Genomic DNA, 25826 nt, shown 5'->3' on the forward strand with positions numbered 1-25826 from the left:
AAAAAACGTTGACTAATCTGATTATGTTTATGGCTACCAATAAGAGTGTGGTGTTCTCAGCTCTGCTTGTCATGTTTAAATACATACCAGAAATCAAAATGCAAAATGCAAACAAAAAAAATGAAGACAAACATAAATAAGACTAATTTTAGTTTCATGTTTGCTTTAAGATCACACTGACTTTCAAACTTTAATTATATAAACTATTTAACAGCACAAACTTGACAAAAATTAGTTTTGTGAGTTACACTAATGTCATTTTATTTACATAATACAACCAATACAATGTAAAGTTTAATGAATAATAAAATTATATAATTAAACCAAAAAAACTGCAGAACTTCTATTTTTTTATTTAATCCATGTATTATTTTAAAAAGTTGATATTTTTATCAAATCAATTTTTTTAATGAAAAATATATTATGGGTATATAGTATGTTGGTAAAAATAAACTTTATTTGTTATAGTGATGCAAGTCATTTTATTTACATAATACAACCAATACAGTGGAAAGTTTTAAATCGAATTTGCACAAAAAATAAAATTACATAATTAAACTATTTTTAATTTAATTTAATAATATTTAATTGTATAACTGTAGAACTTCAATTTTTTTTTCAAATTAAAACCATTTATTATTTTAAAAAGTTGGTATTTTTATAAATTAAATAAAATTAATTAAAAATACAATCACATATGAGTATAAGTATGTTGGTAAAAATAAACTTCATTTATTACAGTGGTGTGAACCACTTTATTTACATAACACGACCAATACGACAGAAAGTTTTAAATCGAATTTGCCCAAATAATATAAATATATAATTAAATTATATTTAATTGTATAACTGTAGAACATCTATTTTTTTTATTAAAACCATGTTATTGTTATTTTTAAAAAGTTTATATTTTTATAAAATAAATAATTTCTAAAAACCATGTTATTTCATTATTTCTAATTAATCTCAATCAAACTGCAGTTGAGTTATTTTAAGTAAAAATAAAAAAAAAAAAGCTAACACAATAAAACAATAAAAACATGATAACAATAAAAAATGTTACGTTTTTGCAAATAAACTCTTCATATATTAATTACATATGAATATAAGTATGTTGGTAAAAATAAACTTCATTTGTTAAAGAGGCAAGGCAAGTCTGAAATAATCTGCTTTATAAAGGTAAAACATGGTGTTAAAAAGTTACATTTTTTGATGGAATTCTGATTTGATATCAATCACACTCCATTTTCTGTGAATCTAGGCATAGCTGAGCCAAATCCATCAGTCACAGAACACAATATGGGGTCATCTATTGGATGGTTAAGAAATATTTCATACATTTTTCATATGTCCTTCACTGTGTCCTTCCTTTGATGACTGCAACCCACCAGTCATTCAATCAGCGCAATTATGCAGTTTGCACAAGTACTCCAGCAATATAAATTGCAAAACGTCCATTATCATATTCATTCACATCCCAGAGTGTCGCCCATTTAAGCACAAAAGAGTAGGAGGCATCAAGCTGAGAGACAGGGCCCGGGGCAGTGCATGTCCAATGCACGTGTGTTACTATGCGAGTCTTTGACATCAGAGGATTCAATATGAAGCTCCTCCCTCTATACACACGCAAACTGCCAGCTGCAGTGATGTAACAGAGTGAAAACCACCAGATGGAAACAAAGATCCTCCTAAGCACTTTATAGAATCAGATTAGAGCCAGAAGCAAGTCTGCTCGCTCAAAGCGCTCATCCAGAGATCACAACACACACACAATCTTAAGTCTCCATCTAAGCATAGAGTCTCATTCAACCAACAGCCGCACACAAGCATGCACTTGCCCAAATAATGGTTGGATGAACACGCAGACATACACATTCAAATCTAATTTAGGCTCGGATTAGTGTGTGGCTATTTTATGAAGCTGCCGCGCAGGAAGGAAATACCAGAGGAAATCTACTTATCACAATATTTCTGTACACATTTTTGCCAATTCACTCCTCCGTTTTCAGAGTTTTTAACAGACATTGGCTGATTTATGTCAGAAAACAGGAAATTAATGCAAAGTCCAACAGAACATTAGTACTCATATCCTCCAAATGTAAAAACAACAGATGTGCTACAAAACAATCTCAAGGTGATGTTTTCGGAAATATGTCAAATATACACAACCGTTTTTTTAAAGAAATTAATACTTTTAATCAGTAAGGACACATTAAATTGGAGAATGACAATCAAAACACCTTTATAATGATACAAAAGAATTTCCATAGAAATATTCATCAGCAGAACTGTTTTCAACATTGATTATGAGAAGAAATAGGATTATGAGACTATGAAACCTGGAATAAATTACACTATATTATAATACATTGAAATAGAAAACAATTGTAATATATTTTAACAATATTTCACATTATTACTGATTTTACTGCATTTTTAATCAAATGCAGCCTTGGTGAGCAAACTATAATTCATTATTTTTGTCTTTTTTATACTGTATGTATGTAATATTTAAGCATTAATTATCTTATATCTGGATATGTTTGAAATTATTTGCATTTATTGCATTTATACAGACCAAACTTATTAATTGTTTGATTAAACACTGATTATATTCAATAAAATTTTGGCAATTAATAAAGGTACATTTTCTATTTTTAAATATTTTGAATACACTACCAGTCAAAAGTTTTTGAACAGTAAGATATTTTATGTTTTTTTTCTGCATTTATTTGATCCAAAATACAGCAAAAAAAATACATTTTAAAATAAATTTACTATTTAAAATAACTGTTTTGTATTTTAATATATTTTAAAATGTAATTTATTCATGTGATTTCAAAGCTGAATTTTCAGCATCATTACTCCAGTCTTCAGAAATCATTCTAATATGCTGATTTGCTGCTTAAAAAAAAAAAAAAAACATTTATTATTGTTGTTGAAAACAGCTGAATACAATTTTTTTCAGGTACTTTGATGAACAGAAAGTTCAGAAGAGCAGCATTTATCTGAAATAGACATCTTTTGTAACATTATAAATGTCTTTATCATCACTTTTGATCAATTTAAAGCATCCTTGATAAATAAAAAGTATTAATTTCTATCATTTTTGTTCCCTAAGCTTTTGAATGGTATAGTGTATAATGTTACAAAATTTAACATAAATGCTGATCTTTGGGTTTTTCTATTCACCAAAGAATCCTGAAATAATGTACACTGTTTTAAATATTGATATTAGTAATAATAAATGCTTCTTGAACAGCAAATCAGCATATTAGAATGATTTCTAATGTATCATGTGACACTGAAGACTGGAGTAATGATGCAGAAAATGTAGCTTTGATCACAGGAATAAATTACATTTTAAAATATATTCAAATAGAAAGCAGTTATTTTAAATAGTAAAAACATTTCACAATATTACTGTTTTTGCTGTATTTTGGATCAAATAAATGCAGGCTTGGTGAGCAAAGAGACTTATTAAAAAAACATCAAAAATCTTACTGTTCAAAAACTTTTGACTGGTAGTGTATATTTCAGAGAAGTACTGTATTAGCAAAGTGAAAATGAATTCAAAACTGCTGTGAGTTGAATCAACTCTAATTCAGTTCCTAATTCTCAATAGGCACAATCCAATACAACCCTGCATTTTTCCTTTCATGAGTATCTTGTTCACTTGAAATTCATCACATCAGGAAGTAAAATGGATTGCTGTTTCATATTGATCTATCTGTCCACCCAAGCTTATGAAGACGCAGTATTTCCCTCAAAACTGAAAAGGAGGCATGTGTGTCATTCTCCTGCACAGACTCACTCAATGAGCTGGCATTCAGCAGCTAGCGGTTCATCAAAAACATCAGGATGGCAGTTCTAACGCAACGGAACACCTCCTAGTTTCCATAGAGATGGTAACCGTGGCAGCGGCTCCTCTGCGAGAGCGCTGACCTGAATCACCTGCAGGCAGAGTCTTTCTTCATCTGTCTCTTCCTCTCTCGCAGCAGCTCATCTTTCATTATGTCAGCCCATCTTTTCCACATCTTTGTGTAACGATGACATATCATCTTCACCTGGCGCATGCCGAGCAGACGCTGATTTATACGATGTTTCCAGACGTGCGCAGAAAGGAGGAAAAGCTCTAACAGCAGAAATATGTGTTATGCTGGGATACGTCTGCTTGAAACATTCCATCTCCTTGGTGAGCAGACAAAATCTCACGATGACGTAATACGGCATGCAGCGATGCCTCCGAGGAACTTCGACAACAACAACCTCAGCAAAAAACATCCGCTGGGGAATGATTTCATAGGCGAGGATGACGCTGGCATTGGTTATACCCGGTGGCAGGTGGTTCCCACTCTGCGAGTTGCTATGCCAAACAATACTACACTACTCAAAAGCCATTTCTACTACTGCATCCCTACACAATATTTTTAACTATCATACCCCAGGAAGCCCCGGATCCCTGCAACCAACCCTTCAGGGTGAACATTTGATGTAATCACCCCCAAGCGCTCTCATGCGCACACAAACACACTTTCCTCGGGGCACGGATGACACGTAGCACCTCACTCGTGAGGCTACAAGACAGCGATGGGATCTACGCTGTTATGGAAAGATTTGCTTATGTGAAGACTGAATTCATACTTGAGAAACACATGAAGCACAACAAAAGCTCTGCCGATACAGTCGTTCCATGTAAAAATGTGACTAAAAATATGTTCATATTTTCAGCCTTGTTTTTGATGGTTGCAAATTTCTAACTGATTAAGGCTTTGCAGGATAAGATTGTTACATACAAATGCATAAATATACACAAAAAGATTTTACATGTTTTTTAAAGAAGTCTCTTTTGCTCACCAAGCCTGCATTTATTTGATCCAAAAAACAGCAAAAACTGTGAATGTTTGAAAAATTTTTACTATTTAAAATAACTGTTTTCTATTTGAATATATTTTAAAAAGTATGATTTCAAAGCTGAATTTTTAGCATCATTACTCCAGTCACATGATCCTTTAGGAATCATTCTAATATTCTGATTTGCTGCTCAAAAACATTATTATGTTGAAAACAACTGAGCAGAATTTTTTCAGGTTTATTTGATGAACAGAGCATTTATCTGAAATAGAAATCGTTTTTAACATTATAAATGTCTTTATCATCAATTTAATCAATTTAAAGCATCCTTGCTCAATAAAAGTATTATTTTCTATAATTTCTTTCTCAAAAACATAAAAAAATTATACTGAGCTTTTGATTTTATATTTCAGCATTTTATAAATGCTGATCTCTGAATCTTTCTATTCATCAAAGAATCTTGACAAAAATGTACTCAACCATTTTAAATATTGATAATAATAATAATAATAAACTAAAATATTTCTTGAACAGCAAATCAGCATATTAGAATAATTTCTGAAGGATCATGTGACACTGAAGACTGGAGTAATGATACTGAAAATTCAGCTTTGATCATAGAAATAAATTACATTTTAACATATATTTAAATAAAAAGCTGTTATTTTACATAGTACAAAATATTTCCAAATGTTACTCTTTTTTCTGTGCTTTAGATCAAATAAATGCAGGCTTGGTGAGCAGAAGAGACTTTAAAAAAAAACATTAAAAATCTAACTTTTGACTGGTAATGTATAAAAAAAATAAAAATATATACAAGTATTAACACTAAAAATGCTGGGTTAAAAACAACTCAGTGCTAGGTGAAATTAAATGTTTAACTCAACTATTACTTAAAAATTACTATATTTCTTGGTTGGAAATTAACATTTATTAATATATATTTAACAAATGAACACTTATTAACAAGTTGAATAAATAATAAAATAAACATTTTTCAAAATTGCTTACAAATTTTCACCTTCTGATTATTGCTGATGCCTCCAGTAATTATGTGTCTAATTTTTAATTTACTATACCTATTCTGGGTTAGTTTAAGCCAGCCATATAGTAATTCTAAACAATAGTTGGGTTAAACAGAACTACCAAGAAGGTTGGGTTAAACATTTAACAGTTAACTTTTTTTTTGAGTGAAACTACCACTTATTTTATACTGTCTATCTATCTATCTATCTATCTATATATATATATATATATGAAGAGTATAGATGCAAAAGCCTCTAAATCCATCTGACGTATTTGTATAGGTTTCTATGTAAGTACTGGTACTTCTGATTGGGCTGAGACTGGAATTTAGCGAGTTTGAAGTAAAAGTATTTGATGGACGTATACTATGTGTCAGGAGCATTCACTCTCATTTTTGACCGAGATGGCTTTTAGCTGGTTTTGCATCTGAACTCTTCATATATATATATACAGTGGGTACGGAAAGTATTCAGACCCCCTTAAATTTTTCACTCTTTGTTATATTGCAGGCATTTGCTAAAATCATTTCAGTTCATTTTTTTTCCTCATTAATGTACACACAGCACCCCATATTGACAGAAAAACACAGAATTGTTGACATTTTTGCAGATTTATTAAAAAAGAAAAACTGAAATATCACATGGTCCTAAGTATTCAGACCCTTTGCTCAGTATTTAGTAGAAGCACCCTTTTGATCTAATACAGCCATGAGTCTTTTTGGGAAAGATGCAACAACCTGGATTTGGGGATCCTCTGCCATTCCTCCTTGCAGATCCTCTCCAGTTCTGTCAGGTTGGATGGTAAATGTTGGTGGACAGCCATTTTTAGGTCTCTCCAGAGATGCTCAATTGGGTTTAAGTCAGGGCTCTGGCTGGGCCATTCAAGAACAGTCACAGAGTTGTTGTGAAGCCACTCAGGTCATTGTCTTGTTGGAAGGTTAACCTTCGGCCCAGTCTGAGGTCCTGAGCACTCTGGAGAAGGTTTTCGTCCAGTATATCCTTGTACTTGGCCACATTCATCTTTCCCTCGATTGCAACCAGTTGTCCTGTCCCTGCAGCTGAAAAACACCCCCACAGCATGATGCTGCCACCACCATGCTTCACTGTTGGGACTGTATTGGACAGGTGATGAGCAGTGCCTGGTTTTCTCCACACATACCGCTTAGAATTAAGGCCAAAAAGTTCTATCTTGGTCTCATCAGACCATAGAATCTTATTTCTCACCATCTTGGAGTCCTTCAGGTGTTTTTCATGTGTCTTGCACTGAGGAGAGGCTTCCGTCGGGCCACTCTGCCATAAAGCCCTGACTGGTGGAGGGCTGCAGTGATGGTTGACTTTCTACAACTTTCTCCCATCTCCCAACTGCATCTCTGGAGCTCAGCCACAGTGATCTTTGGGTTCTTCTTTACCTCTCTCACCAAGGCTCTTCTCCCCCGATAGCTCAGTTTGGCCAGACGGCCAGCTCTAGGAAGGGTTCTGGTCGTCCCAAACGTCTTCCATTCAAGGATTATGGAGGCCACTGTGCTCTTAGGAACCTTAAGTGCAGCAGAATTTTTTTTGTAACCTTGGCCAGATCTGTGCCTTGCCACAATTCTGTCTCTGAGCTCTTCAGGCAGTTCCTTTGACCTCATGATTCTCATTTGCTCTGACATGCACTGTGAGCTGTAAGGTCTTATATAGACAGGTGTGTGGCTTTCCTAATCAAGTCCAATCAGTATAATCAAACACAGCTGGACTCAAATGAAGGTGTAGAACCATCTCAAGGATGATCAGAAGAAATGGACAGCACCTGAGTTAAATATATGAGTGTCACAGCAAAGGGTCTGAATACTTAGGACCATGTGATATTTCAGTTTTTCTTTTTTAATAAATCTGCAAAAATGTCAACAGTTCTATGTTTTTCTGTCAATATGGGGTGCTGTGTGTACATTAATGAGGGAAAAAAATGAACTTAAATGATTTTAGCAAATGGCTGCAATATAACAAAGAGTGAAAAATTTAAGGGGGTCTGAATACTTTCCGTACCCACTGTATATATATATATATATATATATATATATATATATATATATATAAGACTGGAATAATGATGCTGAAAATGTAGCTTTGATCAAAGGAATAAATTATATTTTAAAATATATTTAAATAAAACCTTATTTTAAATGGTAAAAAATATTTCATAGAATTATATGTATATATGTAATTATATGCATATGTATAATTAATTAAAATAAAGGCAAAATATTGCAGATTTATTGGTCTATTACTAGTACGTTGATACTACGTTCATGGACTTTATGCACTTTAGTACATAACATAAGTTCACCAAAAATTGTGACACCTGTATTGTGATACGGCACTGCAAGGTGCTTGTCGATGCCAAATAACACCTGCAGCAGACTTTCCAGAGCTGACTTGTTGAAAACAGATATGTCATCCAGAGCAGGTGTTTCAGGTTTGCTACAGTTCAAGAGAGTATGAAATACTAGAGATTTTTCTGATGGTTGCAGTTTTTGGGTATCGCAAGTTTCTCAGGAGATTCTCTGATTGAGAAGGATAAACAACCCGGTGGTTCTGCCAAGAGACAAGAGAGAGAGAGAGAGAGAGAGAGCGAGCGATGCTGACAGTAATGAGTGTATCAGACAGGACGTCAGAACTAAAAGCAGCCACAACAAATGCTGACCACAGTGGATGTGACACGTCGACCGGCTTTGCCCATCTCAGAATAGAGGTCTGCCAGATTGTTCTGGGAATGACATTTATGCAATAGGGAACAGACACACACTCACATCACTTACGCAACCGCACATCAATGAAAACAATATTAGATACGACGCCTCCAGCAGGGATTTGTCTGTTTTGGACGAAGAGGAAATTAGTGAGTTCTATGGTGAGATTGGCTATGTCTGTATAAGCTGGTTAAAGAACACTGGCATGACGTTCTAAAACCAAAAAAAAGTCACTTAAAATGCGCCTGAGCCATTAGGGATTGCGACCACACAAGCCTCCAACATTACGCTCTGTCTTATCAGCAAACTCAGGAGTTATTCTAGTTCACTATACAAAATTCTTCAAGCGACTAAATCACAAAAGTTCTTCAAAATGCAATTTATTTATAGCTATATGTGGGGCCACAGCAGGGTCAGAAATTAAGGGACAATATTTACCCCCTTGAATTGATTTCCAGGGTCATTTTTTACATTCGTGAGGTCAATTTTTAATAATCACATTATTTTTTTTAAAAATCATATGTTGTCTTTAAAGGAGAAGTCCACTTCCAGAACAGCAATTTACAGATAATGTACTCACCCCCTTGTCATCCAAGATGTTCATGTCTTTCTTTCTTCAGTTGTAAAGAAATTGTGTTTTTTGAGTGAAAAATATTTCAGGATTTTTCTCTATATAATGGACTGATATGGTGCAGTTTAAATGTGGCTTCAAACGATCCCAAATGCAGTTGTAAACGATCCCAGCTGAGGAAGAAGGGTCTTATCTAGCGAAACGGTCGGTTATTTTCATTATAAAAATACAATTTAAATACTTTTTAAATCTCAAACGCTCGTCTTGTCTTGCTCTCCCCGAACTCTGTGTATTCTGGCTCAAGACAGTTAGGGTATGTCGAAAAACTCCTATCGTATTTTCTCCCTCAACTTCAAAAATCATTACAAAATCATCCTACATCACTGCAGAAGTTCCAACCCAGTCTTTGCAAAATTAACATGCAAAAAAGATCAAACACTAAACACAAGGTAAAACAGCGAAATAGGACGATTTTGAAGTTGAGGGAGAACATGAGATGGAAGTTTTTCAACATATCCTAACTGTCATGAAAAAAAATTGGAAGAGCAAGACAAGACGAGCGTTTAACATTAAAAAGTATATAAATTGTATTATTTTTATGAAAATAACCGATCGTTTAGCTAGATAAGACCCTTCTTCCTTGGCTGGGATCATTTACAACTGCATTTGGGATCGTTTGAAGCTGCATTTAAACTGCATTTTGGAAGTTCAAAATCGGGGCACCATAGCAGTCCATTATATGGAGAAAAATCCTGAAATGTTTTCCTCAAAAAACATAATTTCTTTACGACTGAAGAAAGAAAGACATGAACATCTTGGATGACAAGGGAGCAAGTACATTATTTGTAAATTGCTGCTCCGGAAGTGGACTTCTCCTTTAATGTCAAATACTTAAATTTACCCAATTACTTTAATCAATATTTTAAACTGTTGTCAATAACAATAGACTATTTAAAATTGTATCTAAATTATACATGTAAAAAACATGAGCTCACAGAGCTGCAATAGTATGACAAAAATCGAGCGTGTGCAATCAACAATAGTTCCAGCTTTTCCAGCGCTGACTAATCTAAGTGCTTCTAATTGGCCAATGCATTCCTAAGTTCAGGAGAAACGCGTTTGATTGGTTATAAATCTCAACCCCGCACACAGTGCGTAAAAGCAATCTGATGCAGTGTCTAAATGTAATTCCACAAACTGATGATTTTTAATTTTCACTTTCATTTTAATCGCGCCAGGCGGAATACGTTGTTTAATTGTCAAGAGGCATTTTCGCCCCTTTGTCTTGAATTTATGGGGTGTTTTTGTTCATTTTGGTGCCATTTTTGCCACAAGTCCTCATTCATTTCCAACCCTGGGCCATAGTAATAGGAAAAGACAAAGGTTAGACATGACAAAGAAAAACCTAGAGGAAAAAAACAGGAATAATTATATTATTATAACACTGTTTATTAGCAAAGACACCAATGATGTTCAATGCTGGCTTAAAATATCTTGCATTGGTTTTGAAGACAAAAGATAAACAGTAGAGTATTTTAATAGCACATTCGACAAATTAGCTAAGCTTAATAATACAGTTTTTTTTGTTTGTTTGTTTGTTTAGTTGATATTTTTACAGTCCCCACTATAAAAATACATTTCATTTATATTGTGAGTGTTACAAACATTAAATACATATATTATAGAGAATTATATAAGTGATAATATATAATTATTGTAAGAAATCATTGTTATTTTTAACAATTATTTTAATTTTTCATGTTTCATTAAACCTTAAAACATTTTACAAATGGATATGGCAAATTTATTTCTAAGGTATAAGTTTTTTAAACTGAAGTAACAGTCAGAAATTACGCAGCTGTAATTTTACTGCATATAAATACATATAAATTCCTAACACTTTTTTGGAAAACACTCATCCGTTTTGACTAAGCTCTGCTATATTAGCAAGCTACTGTAGATTACTGTACCAAGGTTGCATATTTAAATGAGTGTTCAATGCATCATAGAAAACCAGTGTTTATGTTTGCAAGTCTAAAAAAAATGTGTGAATGAATGCACATCCTTACTGTCGAGTCCTGTTAATGTGACAGATAAAAATACTTTGGTTGATCTAAAGCATCACTCAGACAAACTAATCATGTAAATGTCATGACATTAAGAAAAGGGCTCTGAACCAAAGCTATAATCTTGGGGAAAAAAACTGATTTAAGATAGTAATCAGTCAGAACAGCAGATAAATGAAGAACCCACAGAGAATTGAGAAAATATGACCACTAAGCTCAACAAAAGATGATGATTTTCTATTTCTGTGTCCTGAAAATGCATTTCAGTCAGGCGCAAAGCTCATTCATTCTACTCGATGGTTTCAGAGTCTGCTTCTGTGTGCGTATTCAACCTCTGTCATAAACAGAGGAGACAGAAAAAGGAAGCCATCCATCTTCCCCCTGACGGCACAGCGTTGGTTCAAACGTGTCATCTCTGTCTCTGTCTCCAGGAGTCTGTGATGTAGTTGAGACAGAGGTGGTTTTGAAGACTGTGATCACACTCACTCATCTCTCCTTCATCAGTCAGGGTGTTAGCGGGGTTCCGCCCGCGTATCTTGAGGAAGTGTGAAGCCTGAGCTTTTTAGAGGATCTCATTCCAGAAATGGAAGTGTTGTTTCTTTCCTCAGCTCAGAAAATGGGGTATACTGTACCAACTGACTAAACTAACTGTCTGGATGCTTTAAACCAACAAAGAGTCTATAAATCACAACTAAGCTTATTTTTTGACCCAAATCAATTCCCAATGAAACAAAGTCTTGCTCTACTGAATATAATGTTTCACTTAGAAATATGCCATTACTGTAGAAGTAAAAGGGATTCTAAATGCCATTACCTTTCTACTGTAATTACACAAGTGAGAAATCCAGAATTTTCTTTTATAAGCCATTTTTACAGTGATTCACACCTTATATATTTATTTTTTAGTTTTTTTTTTTTTTTCTAAGAGCACAAATACGGGAAAACAAAGCATTGATTTCAGGTTCTGTCAGGCACAGCACAGCCTGTACAACCCAGTTTTTTATTTCTCAACATGAGACAGAACAGGTTGGTCTACTTTGCAACAGTGATCCGATTCTTTCTCTAGTGAGAAAGTTAAAACCGCTGAATACGGTAAACCACCCATTGTTTGCGTGGGGGATTTGCATAGATATTCAACATTGCAGGTCACCTTGTCCTTTCGGAACAGAAGACAAAATGGTCCGGCCTGTTTGCATTAGCAGGGGTTAAAGCAATAAACATGTCCAAAATAACAGATTGAAATGCATGAGAATGGAAGGATAAATGTCTCACTTCAGCCAGAGCCAAAAGCACAGTCACAATTGGCATGTTTGATAATAGCTAGCTCATTCGGCCACTAGTCTCTAGGCAGAGCTGCTAAATGAATAGATTCCAGCCCGCAAAATGATTCCTGTTTCATATAAAAATGCCTTCATGATACTGGGCAGATTGTTTCGGGAGCAAAAATCTGAGACCCGCCCATTCATTATTATGTGATGTCTTTCAGATGTGTGTCAGACTCTTAAATTCTCATTATGAAGAGTGCGACACAGGAGAAAGAGATAACGGTATTAAATGACATGAGATCTGAGAATTAGATGGCACATTTAGACATGGGAAATTAAACTGCGAGAGGGGCTGTAGAGGAATTGTAAAGCTCCCTGTCTCCAAGACCTCTGCGGATGGCACAATTTTATGCAGGAACTTGAGAACTGACTTGCAGTCATGGGCGTGCACACACACATGGGCAAATCTGCCATGTACGAGCAACACAAAAAGGGGCTGGATGTTCTCTGCATGAGCTGATGTGCGGTAGGTTGAACATAAAGTGATTGATTTTGCTCTCAGCTGTGTTTGTCTCGTCATGCACATAACAAAGCGAGGAATGGAGGAAAAGAGCATGTGAGGTATTTACCAAAACATGTAAGATATGGATAGATAGACAGTCATAACTGGATGGATGAATAGATAAGTAGACATAACTGGATGGATAGACAGATACAGACATAACTGGATGGATGGATGAATGTAATAAATAAATGTAAAAAGCTGTAAATAAATCAATTATTTTAGTACATTTTACAAATAAAACTATTTTAGTCCTTCTACTTCAAATCACAATTAATTCAAATTGTTACTTGCTATTTCTTTCTAATTGCGACATTTACTTTATGAGCAATTATAAGTGAAAACTGTGGATGGATGGATGGATGGATGGATGGATATAGACATAACTGGATGAATGGATGGATGGATATAGACATAACTGGATGGATGGATGGATGAATGGATGGATATAGACATACTGTCACTAGATGAATGGATGAATGGACTGATGAATATATATAGACATAACTGGATGAATGGATGGATGCATGCATTGATATAGACAACTAGATGGATGGATGAATGGATGAATATATATAGACATAACTGGATGGATGGATATAGACACCTGGATGGATGGATGGATATAGACATAACTGAATGGATAGATGGATGGATGGATGGATGGATATAGACATACTGTTACTAGATGGATGGATGAATGGATGGATCCATATATATAGACATAACTGGATAGACGGATGGATGGATGGATGGATAGATGCATGCATGCATTGATATAGACATACCTAGATGAATGGATGAATATACATAGACATAACGGGATGGATGGATGGATGGATGGATGGATGCATGCATTGATATAGACATAACTAGATGGATGGATGAATGGATAAATATATTTAGACATAACTGGATGGATGGATATAGACAACTGGATGGATGAATGGACTGATGGATGGATGGATGTACAGATAAACAACTGGATGGATAGATGGATGGACAGATAAACAACTGGATGGATGAATGCATGGATGAATGGATAGATGGATCTATGGATGGATGGATGTTATAGACATAACTGCATAGATGGATGGATGGATGGATGGATGGACAGATAAACAGAACTGGATGGATGGACAGATATAGACATAACTGGATAGATAGACATAACTAGATGAATAGGTGGACAGATGGATGGATGGACGGACGGATGGATGGATAAACAGAACTGGATGGAGGAATGGATGGATATAGACATAACTGGATGGATGGATAAATAGATAGAGACAAAACAGGATGAATGAATTGTTCATTTTATAATTTAGAAAGATTCTTTTTTTTTTTTTTTTTGGCGTATTTGCTTTTATTGTGATAGGAGAGAGTAGAGACAACAAGTGAAGTGGGTGAGAAAGCAGGGGACAGAATCAGGAAGGGTCCTCAAGTCTGGATTTAAACTCAGGATGCCCACAGCAAAATGCCACTTTATATCGGTGCCCACAAGGCTATCGGAGCTGACTAGAATGATAAGGAAAGTTGAGGTGGAGCAGGTGTTACATTTTGATAAAATATTGGACAGACATTTTCTTTGCATTAGAGTAATGTGCAATGTTAAATTGTTCACAGTAAAACCAAGAACATGTATTAAAGAGATCATTTTCTCACCCTCATGAAGTCACACAGGTTTGGAACGAAATGACAGTGCATAAAGATGACAGTATTTTCTTTTCTAGGTTAACTATCCCTTTAAGAAGGTAAAGGGTGATGTTGTTGTTTAATATCTGAGATATTTTTTTATTGAGGCTTGCCTTTGGTCTCACTGCTAAAGGCTCCTGCGGCTTTAGTTTCTCTTAATGCATATAAGGCTTTATTGAACATAATGTTGCTTAATAATTGTCTGCATTTATCGGAGTAGACAAGCATGAAAGCTCTGGTTACAGGTGTCGTTTTTTCTAAAACGTCCTACAAAAACACATATGACGCACAACCCCAAAGTGCCAAAAACTTTCCACACTTCCTTGACAGATTTTTTTCCATGACAGACCAGTCTCAATAGCTACAGTAAGAGTGATCATTTTGCAATCATTTTGTCTAGAACATCCTTCACTCCAATTATCTCACTCTTGGTCTTCTCCCTGACTCACTTTAGCGGATCACATAGTGCCTATTAGCACCAGAAAGCTAGTTTTAGCTTCCGTACTTAATCACGACCACAGCACACCAGCAGCTGCAGTCTCAGCCTGTCTGGATGCCCTATCAGCACTCCTGAAGGACAATCACTCACACAGACATACTCACACGCGCTCATCCGGCCCAAGCGATGCGTCTCACCGGATGGGAAAACAAGGGCTCGGGTGATAATATCACTGAAATCAATACAAGCCAGTCTGATGACGTGCCAATTACAATCACATAAGTGAACATGGCTTTACACTGGTGGTAATAAATGCTGAGTCTGTGAATGATTTATCTTTGTACAAACTTCCCTGCTCTTGAGGCCAATTACACACCTTCGATAAACACATTAGCAATGCGAGTTTAGTGGGGTTAAATAAACACAAACCTAGAACTCTGACCTTTTTAGATACTGAAACAAGATTCCTTTCAGGTGCTATAAAGACAATGTGACACGTCTTAAAAGTCGAAATGTTAGATGATCTCTGTAACTTAGACACATGCTAATATAGAGAACGGAGCTTGGTCAGAAAATACAACAAGGTATTTGCTTCATGAGAATGATTATGCAGTAAGATGTAAGTATTTTAATGTTTTTAATGCTCATCAAGGCTGCATTTATTTGATCAACAATACAGAAAAAAAACCTGTAATATTGTGAAATATTATTTCAATGTAAAATAACTGTTTTCTATCTGAATATATTTTAAAATGTCATTTATTCCTGTGATGCAAAGCTAGATTTTTAGCATCATTACTCCAGTCTTCAGTGTCACATGATCCTTCAGAAATCATTCTAATATGCTGATTTATTATCAGTGTTGAAAACAGTGCTACTTCATATTTTGTTGGAACCTGTGATACTTTTTTTCATGATTCTTTGATAAATAAAATGTTAAAAAGAACAGCATTTATCTAAAATAGAAATCATTTGTAACAATATACACTACCGTTCAAATCTTTAGGGTCAGTACATTTTTATTCTTTCTTTTTTGAAAGAAATTAATACTTTTATTCAGCAAGGATATGTTTAATTGATAAAAAGTGATAGCAAAGACTTACATTGTTAGAAATGATTTCTATTTTGAATAAATGCTGTTCCTTTTACCTTTTTTATTCATCAAAGAATCCTAAAAAGAATCACAGGTTCCAAAACAACATTAAGTAGCACTTTATAACACTGATAATAAATCAGCACATTAGAATGATTTCTGAACGATCATATGACACTGAAGACTGGAGTAATGGCTAAAGAAAGTTCAGCTTTGCATCACAGGAATAAATTATATTAAAATTATAAATAATATTATTATACAAAATATATTGAAACAGAAAAACATTATTTTAAACTGTTAAACAATTTCACAATAGTATTGTTTTTTCTGTATTTTTGATCAAGTAAATGCAGCCTTGATGAGCATAAGGAAATTAAGAAAATATTAAAAATCTTACTGATCCCAAACTTACTGATGCCAGTGTATATGCTGTATGTGTGTGTATATGTACATTTATACTGGAAAAAAAAAATAAAAATAAAATTATAAATGTGCAAAAATTGATCGCTCCTGAATCAAATAGTTCAATCTAATCAATTTTTGTATACAAAGAAATTTACCCTTTTATCAGACATATAGTGTGGAAAAATATAGATTAATTTATATAAATTAAATTAACATTATTTATAAATGTACATATTTCATTAAAATATATTTTTCTTACAAAAATATTAATAAAAGATTTACGTATATATTAAAATCTTTCAATAATAATAATTCTTAATTTAAAACAAAAGATTTGTTTGACATACAATTATATTTCATTTTCTGATGGAGCAACGGGAAAAATTTAAGAGAGAATTTAAAAAAAACACACACACAGAAGATAAAAAGAAGAAAGTCAGAGCATGAGAGAATAATATCTAATCTCCTGTAGCCAGATGAAGGCAGGCAGCCTCCTGCCCTGCAGGCCCTGCCCACGTGCCTAATGCTGAAAAAGGGCAGACATCTGCAGAAAGAGAGAGAGAGAGAGTAGGGGGGAGGGGACCCATTCACTTACCTCCCCATCAGTGAGACGGCCGGCCGATAGGAAATGGCCTTTTGATAGTAGCCTACTGTATTACAAACCTGCAAAACACCCTTCTCATTTCTTATTACTATCATGCATGTTCTCAAACAGAATTATTACAAAGCTTCACGTGTCAAAATCATGACTGAAAATCATTTTTTTTTATCTTTTCTTTCAGGCGATCCCAGAGAAGATTTTTCATTAAAAGTCATGACTCTAGTCTGTCCTACGGCTTTTTCTTGTTATTTCTGTCAAACAGAGTGCATAATGGTATTAAGCACCAGTTCTAAGACACAGCAAGCATGCTATGCGGCAATACAATCATATTTCATTATAGTGCGATGTTTTTTCTCTGTTGATAAATCCTTGTATCTTATATTAACTTGTCCAATCATATGTTCTACAGTTCAATGCACAGCAGAATAATTAAAAAGGAAAAAAGTAGGCCGGGAGTTCTTTTGGAATTGTAGCGTAAGAAACAGATCAAAACTTCGCTGTGATGATTTGTATATGAGCCATTCTACAGAATTAGTCACGGAGTTGAAACGTCTAGAAATGTGACTTTTTTCCAAAAAAATCTGTATGTATGCAAATTGTATAACATTCAAGGTACACGTTTCTATTAATTGTGCAGTTAATTTTCATACTGTATTTTCAGTTTGGGTTTTAACAAGTTTTGGAATATTTATCCTCTTCCCAAATTTGTCTCTACCGAAACACAGAATTAATAACTTAATTAGAAGGGCTATATTGACCTACTAAAATTTTGCTTACATCTACATTGTAAATATATTTTGTTGCTTTTTTCAGTAAATCAATAACAATTACATTTTAACAATATTTCAAGTGTAATTTATGAGATTTGTTGTATTTTGAATTCAGTTTTTCATTGTAAAAGGCAAAAAGTTGATCATACTGATTTTACACTTAAAAATTCATTAGTTTGAATATACATTGAACCAAACACTATAATAACATCCTAGTTAATAATTCAGCATTTTAGATACTTTTGAGCCTAGCTCAAAGATGCTAATTAGTACATGGTTAGCTGTCACAGTTCTGAACAGTAGTACACGTATAAAAAAATAAATGTTATGGAGTAACTCCCAAAAAGGTGTTTAATTGCACATTCTTTTACATTTTTAAAGTTTCATAATTTACAAAGAAAATCCAAAATATTTTTTTATCTTCTCTTCTAAAAACAAAATCAAAAAGACACTTCTAAAAACAACAATGGAAAAAAGTACAAAAATTATTTCAATATCATAAGTTGAAATTTAGGGGTTAGGGTCTGGAACAGCCACCTCCTAATTGAAAGTAACAAAATAAATTATGATTTTAGATATATTAAAGGGGTGCTATTATGCTTTTTCACTGTGGTGTGTATCTTTGGGCATAAAAAAGATCTACAAAGTTATAAATCTCAAAGTCCACTCCAAAAGGATATATTTAGTTTTTAAAAAAATCTCTTTTCAAGAACTACAACAATCGGCTCCTTTGGACTACAACGTTTGTTTTCCGCATGCAATGATGTCACAATGTGGTCCATTAGAATATCGTTAAATTAAATCCCGCCCATGGAAATGCTGGAGGGTGGAAATGGTTGGAGGGTGGGTAGGGACGAGGTGGGGGATTAGCCTAACTTTAATGATGCAGCGCAGAGAACAGTTGTGGCTGGAAGGGATACAGCTCCGTCCAGAAACTAACAATGAAATTAATTGTTCTAGCTATTAGACTGTGTTTTTTAAGGTCTACACCTACCCCAACCCTAAACTTAGCCCTTACTATTATAAAAAAAAACAGTATTATTGTTGTACACTGTGACAAAAATAACAAAAACAGAATTAGCTAGAGCTGATTTCCTTCTAGCTTTTACCGCGGAGAACCACTCAATTTCAATTTTTCCTGCCACTCCCAAGCTTTAGAATGACATAGACGGGTGTTTCTCCACATCAGTCCAACACTAGTCCAATAATATGCATCCATCCATAATAAAAAAAGTGCCTCACGCGGCTCCAGGGGATTAATAAAGGCCTCCTGTAGGGAATCGACGGGTTTTTGTAAGAAAAATATCCATATTTAAAACGTAAGAATCACTTTAATCTAGCTTACGCTAACAGTTGTACATGGAACTTGCTTCTTTGACAAGCGGCGTGGCAGTACTGAAACACCGTCTAAGCTGTTCGCCAATCATAACGCAATGAGACAGCTAACCTATCACAACACATTTCGTTTTTTGGAAGGCGGGCCTTCATTAAACCCAGAACTAATCAAGCCTTATGTGCCAGGCTGGGAGAAATGTATTGTAATAATGTAAATTATGTTAAAAACAATGCGTTTTTCGAACCACCAAGCATCAAAGCATGTTCTAGTACACCCCCAAAACAAAATCAAGACCTTGTAAAAGAGCATAATAGGACCCCTTCAAGCTTTCTGATATTTTAAATAATATTCGGGGTTCAACAGATAATAGAAGGATCTTAGAAAACATTTAAGATTTGAATACTTAAATGCTTTTTAAATGTTTTTTTTGGTTGTTGGACAGCAGTTTGCACCAATTCCTCTAGAATGGCCCATATGTTATATACAGCCTGTTTTTTAGTTATAGTCTATACCGAATGCCTCAGAAGTGATCGTTTTTAAAAACAAAAACAGATCGTCGATGAGATCACGTCTTAAGATCAGAGAAAAAAAAAAACATTTGGCTTGGAGGAAAGAGAGGTATGAAGAGGCCTCAAGGAGAAGGGTAGTCTGGCTTGAGATTTAAATCTGTGACTTCACCAACCTACAAGAGAATGCTTGTGCGATGATGTCATAAAGGCGAGCAAGAGCCACTGTTTACAGTCGAACAACCCTCTACAGTCAGTCTCAGTGTGCAACTCACACAAAGCCTGAACAGAACCACCTCTGGAAACATGTAAAAACAGATATGTGTTGACTCAAGTCCAGTAATGAATATGTAGAAACACCACAAAGAAGTTAAAACAACTTATAATAAGGCACTGAGCGCTATTTACATTAACTGATGTTGAATCACTCTAACTTTCCATGACAGTGTGTGTGTATGTGTGTGTGCGAGCAGGCACCTCTCTCACAGAGCTGTTGTAAATTGCTCCTCACTCTACTGAAAGGATCCTTTATTGAGTGAGTCTGAGCTACTTCCTCCCCCTCCTTCTCTCTCGCTCCCTCTTTAGCCTTTAACCCTTACTGACCCATAAACACTCTCTGGAGTCATTCATTTTATGCAAATCATACTCACCATGTTATACTTGTTGCGTTTGTTCACACAAACAACGTATAGATACAACAGATACCAAACTCTTTGTGCTTCATCTCTATCTTTATGCTGTTATATTGGGATTCACCAATATATCAATCAATTTTTCAATTCAGTTCCAAGCAGTTTGTCCTCTACGCTTTAACTCTAAAAAATGACATTTCAAAGCGTGTGAGAGAAATTTAAACTGATACCTTGCCAAAATGCTGAGTCTTTTTCTCACGCTGTTGACGCAGGTTCATTCGCAGTGTTTTGAATCGTGGCCCGTACTGTGTTGTGTTTCATAACATTTTCTACACTTTTTCCATCTTTTATACGTAAACACTTAGCGTTACCTACCCAGTACCTTTCTCCTAAAAAAGCGTTCTCTCTCGCTTTGGCCAACTCTCAAGGCTGTTCATAGCAGGTAGGCTGTTTGGGGTCAAAAGAGGGTCTGTCTGTCATTAAATAGACGTTATAATGACATAATAAACCCTCAAAGGGACTGCTTTGTATAGCCACGTCCTCCTGTTGTCTGTTTCCCTGATGAGATCTATTGATTTGAGCTTGGTTACATAATTATGCAAAAGTCTCAATGACAAAGCCGGTTTGATTCTGCAAACAGAAAGCATGCTACTTTAGCAATTAAGCTTTAAAATTGAAGTCTTTCACTTCAACGTTTCACGTTTAATTCAGTGTGTTACTTGCTGTTTCTTCGTAATCAACAGTGAAATTTACTAGCAATTTCTAAGTGAAAAATGTTTCTCATTTTCGTTCAGTATACCTTCATTCTACATCTTGTATGAAACATAAAATCAAAACTGCATTTACTACCTTGATACATGTTCCTGGTCTCATTGTTTATTCATCAGGGCATGTTATTTGAAAGAAAAATATGTCTTAAAAAAAAAAAAAAAACTACAATTCACTTTTCACAATCATACCAATCCCAATAGACATAATAAAGAGCTATCCTTTTTTTTTTTTTTTTTTTTTACATAAAATATCCTATTTCACTCAAATTACAGACATAAAATGGATTGCAAATGCCATTTTATGTATAAAGAACATATCAAACTACATATAAAACTACCCCCTCAAAACAAAATGCTGATTCGCTTTCAGTCTAATTTCATTCAACATACACTACCAAAAGTTTTTAAACAGTAAGATTTTTTATGTTTTTTAAAGAAGTCTCTTCTGCTCACCAGGCCTGCATTTATTTGATTCAAAGTACAGCAAAAACAGTACAATTTTGAAATATTTGGACTATTTAAAATAACTGTTTTCTATTTGAATATATTTTAAAATATAATTTAAAATGTAATGTCTTTATCATCACTTTTGATCAATTTAAAGCATCTTTGCTAAATAAAAGTATTAATTTCTATAATTTATTTTGCCATAAAAACAAAAATTATACTTTCTCCAAGCTTTTGAATGACATAGTGTATAATATTACAAAAGCTTTTATTTCAGATAAATGCTGATCTTCTGATCATTCAAAGAATCCTGAAAAAAACTGTTTTAAATATTAATAATAATAATAATAACAACAATAAATGTGTCTTGAACAGCAAATTAGCATATTAGAATGATTTCTGAAGGATCATGTGACACTGAACACTAGAGTAATGATGCTGAAAATTTAGCTTTGATCACAGGAATAAATTACATTTTAAAATATATTCAAACAGAAAGCAGTCATTTTAAATGGTAAAAATATTTCACAATATTACTGCTTTTGCTGTATTTAAGATCAAATAAATGCAGGCTTGGTAAGCAGAAGAGAATTCTTTAAAAAACATTAAAAATTTTACTGTTCAAAAACTTTTGACTGGTAGTGCATAGGTTTATTGAGCATCTCACAATTAGTTTTTTACATAACAACTTAAACTTCTGAAAGTGCTGAGCAATACTACTCAAGCGTGTGGACAATAGCCATTGGGGAGGTCTCTCCTTGACATTGCTCCCGTACTAATTCACCCCTACGCATAGAGGACACGATACCACATGACACCACACAAAGTGACACAGTCCTGTCAGGGAGTATTGAGTTCTCCTTCACACCTCAGTCTCACAATGGATCAAAGCAGACTCTTTTAAAAGAGTATATCTGATGTAGCACCTATAGGCGAAAGGCTTCCGCAACATTTCGTTGCTTTGAAACGGTGAGAGCTCTCCACAAAAAAAAGCCCATTCATTAAAATGCCCACCCACAAGATGTGTATGCACACACACGCACACACAAACACTCCCATTGTTTGACAACCCTACCCCCCAACTGAACGCCCCTCAGCTGGAGACCACACAATGATTCAAAGTTTCACCTCGTGGACATTTCATCCTAAAAACTGAACATGCTGTTCCGGGAGACCAAAAATAGACACCTAAACCCAAAGTAGAAAAACGTCATGCAGCTTCTGCATTCATTTTAAAGCTAGTAGTAATGGATTGTGATTATCACTCGTTTACAAATCCATATTAAGTGTTTCCTGTGAGGTTTGGCTGATTTAAGTTTTCAAAGATGACCTTAAAATGTTCTAACGCTAGCTTAGATAATCAATACCTGACTTTGGGCTATAACACTTTGTTCCCTGTTTGCATAGTGTGAGAAAAACCTTTCTTCCTGTAGAATCGTCAAATAGATGCATCGTCATCATCAGGGTCAGCTCACGTTTCTGGCCTTAAAATCAACAATATGTGGCATTGCTGCCAAGGAAGCCTAATGGCCAGATTTACATTTTACTGGCAGAAACAGAAGGATAGCTGAACGTGCACTGTAAGGGCCGATCGAATCAGCCCTCAGCGTACATTACATCAAACGGAGTCCCTGCAATGTCAGAGCGTCGGCAACTCTTGAGTTTGACAGCCAGATCAGCTGTTTGGCATACCCAAAGCATGCTTAACTAACGCTGGGACACAGTGTTACAGTTTGGTGCCAACAGGAGTTCTCATTTGGTTTGATATTAGTTTCAATACCTTAATACACAATCAGGGATGTAGTTTATTGTTGTTAAGCTGATTTCCTACGTCCTTGGATCCAAACCACCGACCTTCTGGATACTGGCGAGCACTAGCAGTACTACCACCACCCACGGGGTTTAGAAGTCTCAATCTATCATAGCCTTACATCATAATGCAAAGCTTGAAATGTCATTCTACAAGCATGCAACGAGGATTAAAAAGAGTCTATGACATCATTCCTCTGTACAGCAAGATTCTAGTGTTGGAGTTTCGGTTTGAGCATTCGTTCTGATTCACATTTCGAGACATTTTCAGTTGTGCAAACAGGGCAGTGACTGTTTGAGTTTCCCTGATCACACTTCCTCATTATCAGTCTGAACAGCACTGTGTAGGCCATCAGATAGGATATCTTTACACTACTGCCCTTCCTGATAGAAGTGGAATTTTGATTGGGTTAATGCCGGAAGAGCAAAAAGTGATCCAAGACATTTAATAACACTATCTGGATTTTCTTGGGTGAATCTATTTGCAAAAGCAACAATGAGATCAACTGACCTTCTTTGATCTTTGACAAACACTTGTTTTCCTTAAAACTAATTAGCATATATTTGTATGTTACTAACAGGCTTAATTGTTTTTTAAGAACCTTGCTATTCAGAAAAGAATAAAAAAAGATTAGTATTTAACTATTCATTAGATTTTAGTACTCAGTTGACATTCCTTAGTTACTAGTCACTGTTGAGATTCTGACTAGTAGCAATTACATTGATACTAGTACTTCATATTAACTATTCACTTCAGACTAGTATGTATTTCCATTTTTGCTGGTAGCTATTCTAGTTTGTGCTACTAAGTATTATTTGTTTAAACTGTTAGTAGAATCTAGAATATTGCAATTGCAGTTAAATAGTAGCCTGTCAGTACAGTAGCTAGTAACAAAGGAATAATTACTGGCTAACTAAGTATTAGTATGTAAAATATAAGTACGATCATCTTAATAGTTGCCAGTCATACTGAAACAGTTCAATTTTTGGATTACGTTTTAGTAAAAACAAAACCTACTAGAAACATAAAAATACATACTGGTTAGTTTCAAGGAACATTCGTTTATTGTAAACACCACTAAACCTTTTGCAGAATGAGTAAATTCTTACCATGTCAACTGGGATGTTGCCCGTCATCTTTGAAACGTTTTCTGTCGGATCTTCGCTTTAGATTAAAAGTTGTTTTTCTTCCTTTAGTTTGCTTAAGAAACAAAGTTTTGACAGCAGGTGACTTGTGGTAGAGCAGTTGCTCATGCAGAGATCACTCGTCTGGTTATTCCTGTAGGTTCGCTGGTCGAGGTAGTTAAGCGCAGGCAGGAATAGGTTGTTCTTCAGTCAGGCTTCTGACTTCTTGCTTTTTCATGGCATAAACTTCAAAACGGAGAAAAGAATAATTTCTGGATTTTCTATTTATGTGGGAGGACCCCCTCCCATCCTGAAATAAAAGGATATATATTAGGAAAAATGTGCCTACGCCATAGAAAAACAAAATAATGCTAGAATTCAGCCCTTGGTTTTTGCAAATATACCGACAAATGAGTTCCTCACGAGTCCGCAATAAAAAATAGGCCGTCGCCTGGTCGAAAAAAACGCCGTAATTCGACGGTTTTTCAGTCTTATATCCGTCTTCGTCTGCGCTCGCTCTCTGCTGTCATTCTGCCTCAAAAAAACATGGCGGCAGTTGACGGGGGGAAAGGCTGAACGTGGGGGAAACCGGAGCTGGTGAGGCAGATAAAAACGGCGCGATGTCGATCGGTATGTGTGTGTGTGCGCGGATGAATACGCCCCCCAGCAGTTAAAGGAAGAGGCGGAGAGAGAGAGGCGAGCCCACAAATCCATGCGCGCCCAGATACGTTTCAGTATAAACGAATTAGTGGGAAGGTTTTGGAAATTTGCTTTTTTTTTCCTGAATATAATACTAAACATTTTTTATTGTTGTTTTGTGCTCTATTTTATTATGTTATATTGAGTTATTTACCACACAGGCTAGTTCCCACCACTGGTTTACCTGTGGCATCTGTTCTGAGACCATAGTGACCACAAGTAAAATCATGTGCGGCTCCTCGTTTGTCAGATCAACCTAAGTGTGGTTTATACCCTCCTGGAGAAAAAAGCCTAACATGGTTTGATGGTTTAAGCTGGTCTAAGCTTGTGTCACGAGCCTTGCCAAGCCGTTACTCAGCTGGTTTAGCAGCCTGGCAAGATGGTACCCCATCCTAACCAGCTGAAAAGCTCTCAAAATCCTTGT

The 25826-nt window shown here is 35.0% G+C and overlaps 1 protein-coding gene across 2 annotated transcripts in view; it reads right to left on the minus strand.

The window, feature by feature from the left end:
- Positions 1–25348, minus strand: part of ubl3a (ubiquitin-like 3a) — a 35777-nt gene extending 10429 nt beyond the window's left edge. The window contains exons 1-2 of one of the 2 annotated variants that reach the window (XM_051120693.1): positions 25108–25348; positions 24689–25013 (exon numbers count right to left, since the gene is read on the minus strand). In XM_051120693.1, the coding sequence (XP_050976650.1) occupies positions 24689–24715 (27 nt within the window). In that variant the 5' untranslated portion in view covers positions 24716–25013; positions 25108–25348. Of the gene's footprint in view, positions 1–24688 lie in introns of both variants that reach the window. The other variant, XM_051120692.1, reaches the window with a different exon arrangement.
- Positions 25349–25826: the final 478 nt, after the last annotated feature.

The sequence above is a fragment of the Labeo rohita genome, chromosome 10 (genome assembly GCF_022985175.1).
Source record: "Labeo rohita strain BAU-BD-2019 chromosome 10, IGBB_LRoh.1.0, whole genome shotgun sequence".
NCBI classification, from domain to species: domain Eukaryota; kingdom Metazoa; phylum Chordata; class Actinopteri; order Cypriniformes; family Cyprinidae; genus Labeo; species Labeo rohita.